General features: G+C 55.7%; 2 protein-coding genes across 2 annotated transcripts in view; both read right to left on the bottom strand.

Moving 5' to 3' along the window:
• Positions 1–252: 252 nt before the first annotated feature.
• Positions 253–1,896, bottom strand: NDUFB2 (NADH dehydrogenase (ubiquinone) 1 beta subcomplex, 2, 8kDa). The gene is made up of 3 exons (XM_006887164.1): positions 1,799–1,896; positions 1,023–1,167; positions 253–327 (listed from the first exon to the last, which is right to left on the bottom strand). The coding sequence occupies exons 1-3, from the start codon at positions 1,894–1,896 to the stop codon at positions 253–255; spliced, it is 318 nt and encodes a 105-aa protein (XP_006887226.1).
• Positions 1,897–5,777: 3,881 nt separating this feature from the next.
• Positions 5,778–12,274, bottom strand: part of ADCK2 (aarF domain containing kinase 2) — a 12,392-nt gene continuing 5,895 nt past the window's right edge. The window contains exons 3-8 of the mRNA XM_006887227.1: positions 10,996–11,124; positions 10,427–10,522; positions 8,306–8,536; positions 7,029–7,157; positions 6,701–6,754; positions 5,778–5,918 (exon numbers count right to left, since the gene is read on the bottom strand). Of these exons, the coding sequence (XP_006887289.1) occupies positions 5,778–5,918; positions 6,701–6,754; positions 7,029–7,157; positions 8,306–8,536; positions 10,427–10,522; positions 10,996–11,124 (780 nt within the window). The remainder of the gene's footprint in view (positions 5,919–6,700; positions 6,755–7,028; positions 7,158–8,305; positions 8,537–10,426; positions 10,523–10,995; positions 11,125–12,274) is intronic.

Below are 12,274 nucleotides of genomic sequence, written 5' to 3'. Positions count from 1 at the left end.
GGCCCCCACCCTGTCCCCGTGCTAGCACAAGCAGTCATCAGAGCTTGTGTTCCATCACTACATGGATACACCGTGTCACAAACATGGAAAGGACTCCATGAGATCAAAATGGGATGGGGGAGGGAGGAGCCCCAAGTATGCTCAAGCAGTTCTGACTGTCAGGAGATGCACAGTCACAGCCAGCTTCTCTAGCACAGGGAGTGACTTACAGGGACACAGGGCACACCCACTGGTCAGCGGGCAAAGCAGTTCTCAGTCTTCATCATCAGGGGGGATGCCCAGCTCTTCATCTGTCCATTGGGAAGGATCGGGATAAGGAAAGTGCCCCTGGGAACAACCGAAGACAAGCCGTCAGGAACCCGACACCTGTCTGAGGAGTCTCAGAAAACCTCCCAGGAGGGCAGTGGTGACCAGGCTGCCTTCACCAGGGCGGCCCTCTGTCCCTCAGTCTGTCCTTTGCGGGCTCTGGCATGGGCACTAGCTGCCCTGCCCTCCCTGAGCCCACAGTCCGCACTGCAGCCAGGGGCCTCCTGTCCCGGGGGAGCAGGACCTCAGCACCCCCACGCACCCCTGGGCACCACGTCTGGCTGCAGCACAAAGCGCTCCAGGCGGAAATCAGTAAGCAGCCTGACGCTCCTAACAGTATATTTAAGATTTTATTTTCTTGCAAATCGAGTTTTTTTAAAGCAATCATTTGGACTGGCGAGCTCAGACTTCGGTGTCTGAAAGGTGATTTCATGGAGAACAGGATCTGCAGCAGCTGAGGGTCTAAACGTGTCAGAAGGTCCTCCCTGTCACCTCACCATCTCCACCCCAGGCGATCTAGCTGGCCTGCACCCCACGCGGGCCCTTGACCAGTCCATACACTTGCCGGGGAGTGAAAGAACCGGTTCCTGGCCTCCCTTACAAATACCCGATGGGCAAGACCACCCGCGCCCCTGGGCGGAAGGCCGGACTCCCGCGTGAGCTGGGGAAGCCGGCGGGCGGAAGGGTCACGGCTGGCCAGTGCCAGGCCCACTCACCAGCACCGCGTCCGAGTCGTGCCAGAAGCGCCAGAGGATCCAGAACCACATGGTCCCGCTGAAGAACTCGGCCAGGACCACCTGCGACCGGGTCAGCTGGGGGAACTGGCGGTAGGACGGCTTGATGTGCACGCCGCCGCCGGCACTGCGGGCAGAGGGTCAGCGTGGGGCCGCCGGTCAGCCGGCCATCGTGCGGGGGTCAGCGCGACATCCAAGTCTCGCCCCTCCACCGGGCACCAGGGGGACGGTTCTCCGTGGGCTTTACACCCGGGCGGCTCGGCCCAGCCAATCCCGGTCCCACGGGGACATCGTGCGCCCCAGAACCGAGGGTGGACGGCAGGGCTGGCCAGGGGCCGCGCGTCCCCGGCTCGACGCTGTCACCCTTCCAGCACATGGGCGACGGCGGACACGCTCCGTGCGAGGTGACCCCACGAGCTCCCCCGGCCGCAGAGCGCGGACTACAACCCCCAGCATGCCCCGCGGCGGCGGCCAGCCTCCCAGCATCCGGGACCTGCGCCCAGTCAAGGTGACGGCGCCCGGAGTCCACGCTCCTCCGAGACTGAGCCCCCGAGACACTGTTCACCGCGCACTGACGACCGCCCGCGCCCCGAGCCCGGTCCTGCAGCCCCGCCTCCAGGGCGGACTACAACCCCCAGCATGCCCCGCGGCGGCGGCCAGCCTCCCAGCATCCGGGACCTGCACCCGGCCCGCGCCCGGTCAAGGTGACAGCGCCCGGAGTCCACGCTCCTCCGAGACTGAGCCCCCGAGACACTCACTGACGGACGCCCACGCCCCCAGCAGTCCGCTTGCCGCAGCCTCGGAAGAGCTGGCCTCCGACGCGAACGAAAGGCGCCAGCCGCCTCAGAGCCGACATGACGCCCGAGGTCCGCTCGGCGCTTCCACGGGCGCGCGCCTGACGTCACTCCTGTCGGGGCGCCGGCGCAAGACGTCGTCCATTTGGGCCGCAGGGAGCCGGGAGGGCGGGCAGCTGTCCACCGAGGCTCTGCGGGCCTCTGAGTGTCAGTCCCTCCCCCAGGCGGTGAAGTCACCTCTGCCGCGTCTTTTCTGCCCCTTCCCCGGCCGCTGAGCCGACTCCTTTCCGCGTCTCCGGTGTTGCCCACCCACCTGTCAGTGGTGTAGGCGGGCTCGCGGTTGCTAAGAGACGGCGGCTGACGGGGATTGGCTGCCGAGGCTCCGGCGTGGGCGCGGGGAGACGTTCCCGGGCAGGGCTAGCTGCGCGCCGGGCACTGCAGGGGCCTCTCGGCTGCCCTCGAAAGCCCCTCTTAGAAACAACCTGGGTCTAAACTTGGCCTTCCTTTCCCAGCGTAGTGTTTTCACACGCGATCTCTGCCTCCAGACCTGGCAGATCCTTTCTGAACCACTGGTCCCTCCCTCAATTTGTATTCTCTCCTCTAAGAGACCCACAACAGTATCCTTAGATTCTCCCAGAGGTTTTGTTTGCTTTGTTTACAGAGTCTTTCTTGCTCTATCATTAACCATACCTGGGCTGCAGAGACTCACAGATGTCAGTACATGGGCTCACTGGTATCAGAATCACCGGCTAACCCAACCCCAGGCCAAGAATCTGCATTTTAGTATAAGCACTAGATTAAGAGGCTCCAAATTCCTTAGATTCTTGGCTTTTGTCGCAATATGTTACCCTTCCGTTTAGTCCTGGATACACTATAAATTCTTAGCACCTCCTTTTCTGGGTCACAGTTTTCCTGAGTCTCCATGGTCTATGAGAATCCTGCGGACTGCCAGAAGAACAGATAGGTCTTGGAGAAAGTGCCACAGTGCTTCTTGGAGGCAAAAATGACAAAGCTTCATCTCACAAACTTTGGTTATGTTGTTACTTGTCGTGAACAGTGGTTTGAATCTTGCCCTCTCCTGAGCCAACCTCGTCATCTCTCAGACACCTGACCCCACTGCCACAGTCACTATGTCAGACAATCTCATCCAGGGTCATCTTCTACTGCACTGACCCTTCCAAGTATGGTGTCCTCCAAGAACTGGTCCCTCCTGGCAACATGACCAAAGTATGCCCAAAGCCTTGCCTCCAAGGTGCAAACTGGATCCATCCTCTCCAGGACAGATGTTTGTTCTCTTGGCAGTCCATGGTATGCTCAGTACTACTCTCCAGCACCACACCCAGTGCTGTAAGGATAGGTTATTCCTTGGAGACGGGCATCATGCTTTGAGAGGTGGAAAGTTGGCTAAAAAGAGGAAGATCCAAGTGGACTGACCAGTGACTGCAAAAATGGGGTTGAGTGTCAGAGATTGTGAGGATGTCACAGGATAGGCCAGTGATTAGATACCTTGCTAATAGGGTGTAAGTCATACTCAACTTGACAGCATCTAACAGCAAAAGTTGTCTCTATATTTAAGTAATTATCATCTTAGCCTTCCACCCTTGTTTGGAGCAGAACTGCGTATCAGGCATAAGACAGGCCGTGTGGAAAAAAAGGTTAGAATAGGTATCGATGAGACAATGGAAAGCCTGAAAAGACAAATTAAGAACCAATAGAAGGCAAAGTTCAAATGAAGTGACCAGGACCAGGCTCTACCCAATCAGAATCAAAAAACCACTAACATTGGACTTAAGGCATCAGGATTGGAGGAAGACTCATCAACAACCTACCTTATGCACATGACACACCTTGCTTGCTGAAACTAAGGTGGGCATGAAGCCCTTGAAGCTTATTGAAGCTTAACATAAAGAACACAAAGATTCTAACCACTGGACCAATTGGCAGCACCATGATGATGGAGAAATGATTGAGGTTATTAACAGTTATAGCTTCCTCCGCTCCACAATCAACACTCTTGGCACCAGCAGTCAGGAAATCAAAAGACAAATCGCATTAGGTAAATCTGCTGTCAGGGGCCTTTCCAGAGTACTGAGAACCAACAATGTAAGGGGCACCTGATTCAGGCCCTGGTCTTCACAGTTATTTGCTGTGCATCAGAGAGCTGGACAGTGGTTAAGAATGACAGAAAAACCAATGCCTTTGAGTTGTGGTGCTGGAGAAGAGTCAAACATACCATGGACTTCCAAGAAAACAAATAGGTCTGTCTGGGAGAGGGTGAAACCAAGTCTCTCCTTGGAGGCTAGAATTTTGAAGCTCCATCTCACTTTGGGCATATGGCCAGGAGGGACTGATCCCTGGAGAAGGACATCATGCTCAGAAGAGTGGAGGGACAGCGCAGGGGAGGAAGACCCTGGATGAGATGGATTGATACAGGGTAATGAGGCTAGGTGTGTTGGAGATGGTGAGACTGGCTCAAGACAGGACAGGCTTCAGAGCTATTGCACACAGGGTCGCTATGAGTCCTAGGTGATGCGACAGCACATAACAACAAATGCCTCAGTCCTGACGTGCTTGGGAGAAACTGCCCCTGATTAGAAGCCTGATTAGTGTTTCAGGCAAATAAGTAATGTCAAGAACAACGGACCAGAACCACTCAACATTTGAACTCGTGAGAGAGCATCTCATTGGCTCAGACTGAAACCCAGAAGCATGCCCAAAACCAGCTACATTAACCAACTCTAGGCTAAGAGAGCTCTGGTGACCTGGGGGTAAGAAACTGCGCTGCAATTCCAAAGGCTTGTGGTTAGAACATATAAGCTGCTCCACAGAGGATGGGCAGTCTCCTCCCCTGCTGCCCCTTGAAACCCACCAGAGGGTCAGTATTACACACAAGGCTGAGAGAGCTGCACTGCAATCCCAAAGCTTGTGGTTCAAATCCACTAGCTGCTCAGTTCACTGCCTCTGGAAACCTGCTGGTGGGTCTCTGTGGGTCCATCCTGACTTGATGGCACACAGCAACAACAAAAGCATTTCTCTATTTTACTATCTCTTCTAATAAAACTATTTGCTTTTACTTCACTCCTGTCCCTCTTTTCCTCTCAACTGCATGGTCTAACAAGGGCTTGGCCCAGCTGGGGCTATTTTGAGCAGGATATAACCAGGGGATTTGTCCACAAACTTCCTGCTGTATCTTGCCTGGTTTGATTCCTTGTCCAGGCAAGAGATCCCCAACCAGGGTATTCACTTCATGGTAACACTTTTACGCCTGGGAATACAGGGGAATTTGCCCTAAGTGATTTGTTAGTGGTGGTAGGACTTGTGGAAAATGTGAAAATATGTGTGTCTTTTCAGCTTTTTTACTGTCACGTGGAAGTAACAGTTGGAAATCATGGGTCGAAAGGATTTGATGGCATTGTCCGATATAATATCAGGTCTGGGAGCCAACATCAGAATCCACGTGATCAGGGTGTTTGTGAAGTTAAGAAGAAAAGAGAAAATAACAAGGAAACAAAATACAAACTTTTTATTCGTCTCCATGCACAGGACATTTCTTCTGAACAGGAGATGCCCTGGACACTGAGCCCAGAGTCAAGCGGTCCCTTCCCACCTCCATTATCCCAGGTAACCTGAGCTATTAACTTAGAGAAGGAGCCCGGGTGGCACAGTGGTTGTGTTCAGCTACTGACCGAAGGCCTGCATCAGCCAGCCACGGGCCGATGTGCTTCCACAAAGGTTTCTGCCTCGGACTCGCGGAGTTCAGCCCGATCCTCGCGGGTCAACCCGAGTTGGAACCAACTCAGTGGCAGATGGTCTAGTTTTGTTGCTGGGTTTTGGTTGGTTCGTTTTTTAATTAAATGCCCAGTATCCTCCAAGTATCCAACTTCAAAGCGTCCACATGCCTCAGGAGTGGCTTTCAAGTGACAGCTCCAAACCACCATTGCAGTTAGGTGAAGGACACTAGTCCCCCAAGAAGAAAGGGCCTCGCTGCTTCCAGTAAGTCCAGCTTAGGGTCCAGTGAGCGACCAAGCCCCTCTAACACCATGGTTGCAAACACAATGGAGGCAAAGTTACTCTCGAGCTTCACCTGGAACAGAGGAGAACAGGAGTTGTTCCGAGACCTGTCTGTGCAGGGAAGCAGGGCTGGGACAGTCACGTGACCCCCCTCTCCTCTCTGCCTGTGCCTTTTACTGTCCACAGAACGCTCTATCCCCAGCCTGCCTTTCCCCTCCACTTGTCTGCTCACCTACTTTCCCTCTCATAGGAACACTAAGGAAAACTTGTCATTTATGCAGCGCGCATTTTTCTGGAGGGGTGTGTATGTACCACTTTCATTATGATATATATTTATATAAGAACGGCTTAAAATATTTCCCACATACACCAGAAACTGCTCATCTGAGGGCCATTCTTCATACCCCTCGGTCTCTGTGGGACACAATGGGCTTTCCTCAGCCACTAGGGGCCCGTTAACCGTGGGCTTGGGCGGCAGGTGGACCTCCCCTTAGACACTCTGGAATACTCAGCACTGACTGCTCTGGGAACAGTGGTCACACATGTTGATCCACCCAAACTCTTCCTTTTTTGATGCCCTCGTGCTCCTCCTCCTCCGACAGCATGGAAAATGAGGCAGTTGGAAGGGTAGGACATTGCTCTAATCTCCTGTAGCAGGACCACTGAGCGCTTTATAGAGCATTAAAATCCCCAATTAATAGGACTCCTAATTTTTTCTGTTTTACTACATGGTGGAAACAAAAACTGCATTCTACAAATAGTTCTGTTACTGGGAAGGCTTCACCCATGCCCTCTTCTCTGAGACATGGTCAGGGCTGGTCCTGAAGCCACTCCCACCCCTGCCCTTGACCTCACCTGGTGTTTCATCAGTAACTTGAAGACACTAGAGAGAAGGGTGGAAACTTGAAGCTGGAAAAAAGGAATAAACAGAACTTCAGCAATTACAGAGCCTGAGAACATTTCCTCCTTGCCCAGTTCCTTCTAGCTCCTTCCCTGCCACACCCCACAGACACACATGTCAGGTCCACGTTAGAGTCACACACCATATACAAACCTCACTCACACCACATGTAACTACATACCATGCTGCACAACACACATGCTAACACCTCCACACACACTCCCCGGAATGTGACACCCTCGGTGAGGCAGTAAACCCAAAGGCTGTGGAGGGCCTCCCCACCTTCTCCAGTGTGACAGCGTTCCTCCTGGCCTGGCTCACCAGTGTGGCCATCTCCTCCTTGAAGGCCTCCACGTCCCTGCATTTGCTGTCCCGGGCGTGGTGCAGGATGAGCTCAGCCACTCGCTGGCCCTGGAAGATGAGAGAGGAAAGAGCTGCCCTAGAGCGTCCCTGAGGGGGCAAAAAGCGAAGTGCCCTGTCCAGCCTGCCACGCCGGGGTTGCCTCAGCGTTCGCTTCTGTACTGTCCCCTCCTCCTCACTGCTGTATCCCACAATACCTGGACACCAGACACACCTCTGCTGGCCTTGGCCCTTCCACCATCAGGGCACAACTGAGGCCTCTGCTGGTCACCAGGCCACACGCCCCCTGCCCACTTCCCACACTGTCCGCCCTGAGCCCAGCTTCGAGCCTGATGGCTGGCCCCCAAAATCAGGTCCCTGCCCAGGGCTGGGCTCTAGTCCAGATACAAACTGCTAACTCAGGGCCAAGTCCAGCCAGAGCCGGAGCCTTCACTTGGAGCCTGGGTCACCTGGGCCAGGTCTCCGCCCAAGGAAAGCTTGTATCCTGTAGATGGAACACTCACTCCAGGGGGCTTTTTAAAAAAAAAAAAAATCAAATATGTTTATGCTTTGTCTTCATTTAACTCAAAATATTTAATAACAAAAATGTTTTTAAAATACTTCTTTTTTAAATTTATTTTATTTTATTATTATTTTTGTGTGAGTGTACCATCAAATCAGATCTGACTGGTACAGGAGGAGATTGTCCCTCCTTCCCCAGCAGAGCATCTGGTGGATTCGAGCCGTGCACCTCTGGGATTGTAGTTGCAGCTCCTTGCCACTAGACCACCAGAGCTCCCCAAAATATTTCTAATAATGCTTGACTATATAGTTATTTTTGGTTGTTGACACTTCCAGGGGCTTTTTGAGGCCTTTTCTCTTGGTGGTAATTCTCCAACCCACAGAGCAGACGCTCACAGTCAGAGATTCACTCTCTGCCCTACAGACTGCAGGCCACCATTGTTCACTCGAGAAATTAGCCTTCCCAGCAGTAAAGACACAAGACCACCAACCTTTACAGCACCAGGCAAAGAGGTGTTCTTCCTCGGCCTAATCCCCTCCCAGCCCTGCACCCCCGACTAGAGGTTCCTGTGGGGCGGCCACCCCACAACGCCCTCAACTCTGCACCAGCCCACACTCATGCTCTCAGTGGGGCTTCACCTGTTGGCGCTGATGAGACCTGGGATGTGAGAGGAGCCCCAGGTGCCCCGAGCTCTCACCTGCCCCAGCAGCACGGCCAAGAAGACAGCCCGGAAGTTGTTCAGGTCACTGGGCTGCATCTCAGCCACGATGCCAGCGTCCAGCAGCACCAGCCGTAGGGGCTGGGGGCCAAGGGGCGCAACCTCCACCTTCTGCGGCCCCGACAGCTGCTCCCTTGACAGAGCGTCAGCACCTTGCACCAGGATGTTCCCAGGGTGTAGGTCCCCATGGACAAAGTTGTCCACGAATATCTGCAAGACAGAGGTTCTTCTTTCAGCCTGGGGTCCCGCCTGCAGGCCAGGCACCACAGGGAGAGGCCAAGTTCAGGTACACAGACTGAATTTCACTTTGTGTCCTGAAGGGGCAAAGAAAGGTGATTGGACCTGCTACCAAAACAAAGGCTGAGTGCAGGAGCCACCAAAGGAGGTCCAGGGAACAGGCCAGGATTTCTCAAGCCTGGAAAGAGGGGCCTGTTACACCCAGCACGCGTGGGCCTGGGACTCAACCACATGCAGATGCACACAATTACAAACATGTGGGCCCAGCACTTAAACAGGCATAGCACAAACATGCCAACACGTGGGCTGGGACTCGACCAAGCACACCATGAACACGGTTACACACACGGACCTGGGATTCAGCCATGCACACCACTAATATGCTAACACACACATGTCTGGGACTTGACCAGGCACACAACGTGAACATACATACAATGGCTTTGGACCGACTAAGTGGGAAAGCGATTCAGGCCCCTCTGGAGTAGGGTCTGCCCCCTTCCATGGCAACACCAGCAGTGTGACTCTCTGAGCAGGGTCGGGGAGTGCGGGCCTGAGACAGTGTGGAGCCACTGTGGGGCAGACACACTCAGCACCAGACCCACCAAGTCCAGGCTCACCTGACCCCTAGTCCTGTGAACTCTGGTTAGGACGGGCACCCAGTGACCCACTGGTAGCCTGTAGTCAACCCTTTTCACCCCAACTAACCTGCACCCTCTCCTGGGGGCAGTGCTTTCAGAGTACAGGAGCATGTCCATTCTGTCACCCCTAAATCCAACATGTAGCTCAGGCCTGGCCCATGTCCGATGCCCAGTACCTACTCCCTAGGTGAATGAACACACCCTATCTCTGCTGGTCTGTCCACTCCGTGGACACCCAGGCACGGACCGTCCACACTGTGGACACTCAGGCACGGACCATAGACACTGTGGGCACCCAGACACAGATCGTCCACATTACAGACACCCAGGTACGGATCATCCACACTGTGGACACTTGGGCATGGGCTGTCCACACTGTGGGTGCCCAGGCACAGACATTATGAGCACCCAGGCATGGGCCATCCACGCTGTGGACAGTCAGGCATGGACCATCGACACGGTGGGCATGCACACATGGGCCGTCCACACTGTAGGCAGCCAGGCATGGACCATCCACTCACATGGCCTGGGCCAGGTCCGTCTTCACCTCAGCCTCCTACCCCTGCCGTCAAGTTGCTGCTGGCACACAGAGACCCTGTAGGGCAGAGCTTGACCCGCCTCTCTGGGTTCTCAAGGCTGTGAGTATCTACGGGAGGAGACGGTCACAACGTCCCCTCTATGGTTTCAACGGCCAGCCCTCTGCTTAGTAGCCACATGCTTTAACCACAGTACCACTAGAGGCCCTTTCAGGTCTCGGGTAGGGACCGTCTACACTGTGAATCCCTGGGCAGGGAAGGTCTACACTGGGAGGGACTGCCTCGCCCACCCTCGCTGGCGCACGCTCCTGATGCCAGAGCACACCCTAAGGAAGTGCTCAGCACAAAGACGTGAAGGAACGTGCAGACATGGAGCCACGGAGGCAGGAATGAAAGGCACGAATGAGCAGAGAGTCTTAGCAGGAGTGAATGAGTAGAAATCACTGAGGACTGAAGTCCTGAGAACGATGAGTAAACAGCATGAACGAACAGAAACTGACAGAACGCCGGAACGAATGAGCAGAAATTCTCCGAAGGCACAAACATCGGCGGGCACTTATTTCTATCACTGGCTCTCTGAGCACTGTGGCCAGTGGCCCTGACACCCCACCCCGCCAGCCCACGGGGACCGAGCAGGGTCCAACTGCCCCACGCAAGGCCCAGGGGTCCCTCAGCTGTGAGCCTACCATCTTCAGAAGCATCTGGATTCCCAGCTGTGCAATCTGCCTCTTCAGCTCCTGGGGAACCTCCGCCTGCTGGTAGTGGGACACGAGCACGCTCTCCTGCGGCAAGAGACGAGGACAGTGTCACTGGCCGGCATCCACCGCCCTGCTCCCTCGCTGTCCCAGTGAGGGAGTGAAATGACCCACACAGAGACACTTTTCCAAAGCCTGTGACTGCCACCCACACTGCATCTTAACCCGTGTTCCTCCCACCACGCTTCTCGGTGGACATCTGCTACCATGGAGAGGCCACTCTGTGGCCTTGGATACCCCTGGGCACGAGAGCCAGCGACCTCGGTGGCAGTGGGCTGGCTGGGTCTGAACCGTGCGGCAATCTGATAGAGCAGCTGGCAGCCCTGTTCTGAGCTGAGGACACTGAGGTCACCCAGTGGGTGCCATAGCAGAGGTGCCAACCCGGGAAGCCTAAGGTCCTGGTCACCCTGAGCCTCTGCCCTCCACCCTGTCTTAACGCCTTCCTCCTGCGTCCGCCTTTGACACCACAGATGGGGCAGGTCCAGCTGCCAGGCTCTTACTTCGTATGTCTCCACCAAGATGTCCCTGGAGATGAAGGGGCGCAGCGGTGTGGGGAACCTGACCGCAGCCACGTTCCAGAAGTTACGCTGGAAGTGCTCCAGGTTCTGAGCTTCGTAGCGCAGGTCGACCTGGAGTGGAGAGAGGGAGGCCTAGTCAGCAGGGATCTGGACCTCCTGAAATCCAGACACGGTGCCCACACTGCCTGTGGACAGTCACACACACACAGCATGGCCTCCCAGGTGGGCCAGGACCTGGCTATGGTGCCCACCACACCTCCAACACCCCAGCTCAATGCCACCTAACATCATGGGGTATGAGCACTCTGCTCTGTCTACCCTCCCCCGGGAGCACCTCACACCTCCCCCAGGAGCACCACACACCCTCACACCCTCCCCCGGGAGCACCTCACACCCTCCCCCAGGGGCACCTCAGGTTGTCCAACTCCCTGCTTCCTGAGCCCCCTGCACCACCTCCCAACCTCTCACCTCATAAGCAGCACCCCAGACCATCAGCCCCTCACACTCCACCCCTCAGACAGAGCCAGGCCTGCTTCCACATCCCCTCCAACTCCCACGACAGCACCAAGCATATCTCCGTGTCCCTTCCAACTCCCAGGACAGGACCATCAGCATTTGCCACCCGACAGTAACCTGGACAGGGCTGTGGCCTCCCCGCTTCCATGTGTACCCCAGATCGCCAACTTCCCATCCTCACCCCCACCCCAGCCTCCTCCCCCCCCTGCCTTGTTCTGCCCCAGTTTGGTCCAACTGTGTGCTCCAGGGGACTCTCAGCACCCCAACGGAGCTCCTCCAAGCTTTCACCTGCAGGTAATCACACGTCTCCCCTCCCGACGCCATGTTAGTGCCACAGGGTCCCATCACGGACTCACGGTGACCCGTGTGAGCAGACCTGGATGGCTCCACACGCCTGCTCAACACACACCTGCTCCCCGCACGCCTGCTCGCCTGCTCCCCGCACGCCTGCTCCACACACACCTGCTCCACACACACCTGCTCCACACACCTGCTCCACGCACACCTGCTCCACGCACACCTGCTCCACGCACGCCTGCTCCACGCACGCCTGCTCCACACACACCTGCTCCACACACACCTGCTCCACACACCTGCTCCACACACGCGCCTGCTCCCCGCACGCCTGCTCCACACACACCTGCTCCACACACACCTGCTCCACACGCCTGCTCCACACACACCTGCTCCACACATGCCTGCTCCCCGCATGCCTGCTCCACGCACGCCTGCTCCACGCACACCT

The sequence above is a fragment of the Elephantulus edwardii genome, unplaced genomic scaffold (genome assembly GCF_000299155.1).
Source record: "Elephantulus edwardii isolate Elephantulus edwardi_28Jun2011 unplaced genomic scaffold, EleEdw1.0 scaffold00055, whole genome shotgun sequence".
NCBI classification, from domain to species: domain Eukaryota; kingdom Metazoa; phylum Chordata; class Mammalia; order Macroscelidea; family Macroscelididae; genus Elephantulus; species Elephantulus edwardii.
Note: the sequence above shows the minus strand (reverse complement) of the source record. Positions and strands in the feature narration are given on the sequence as shown.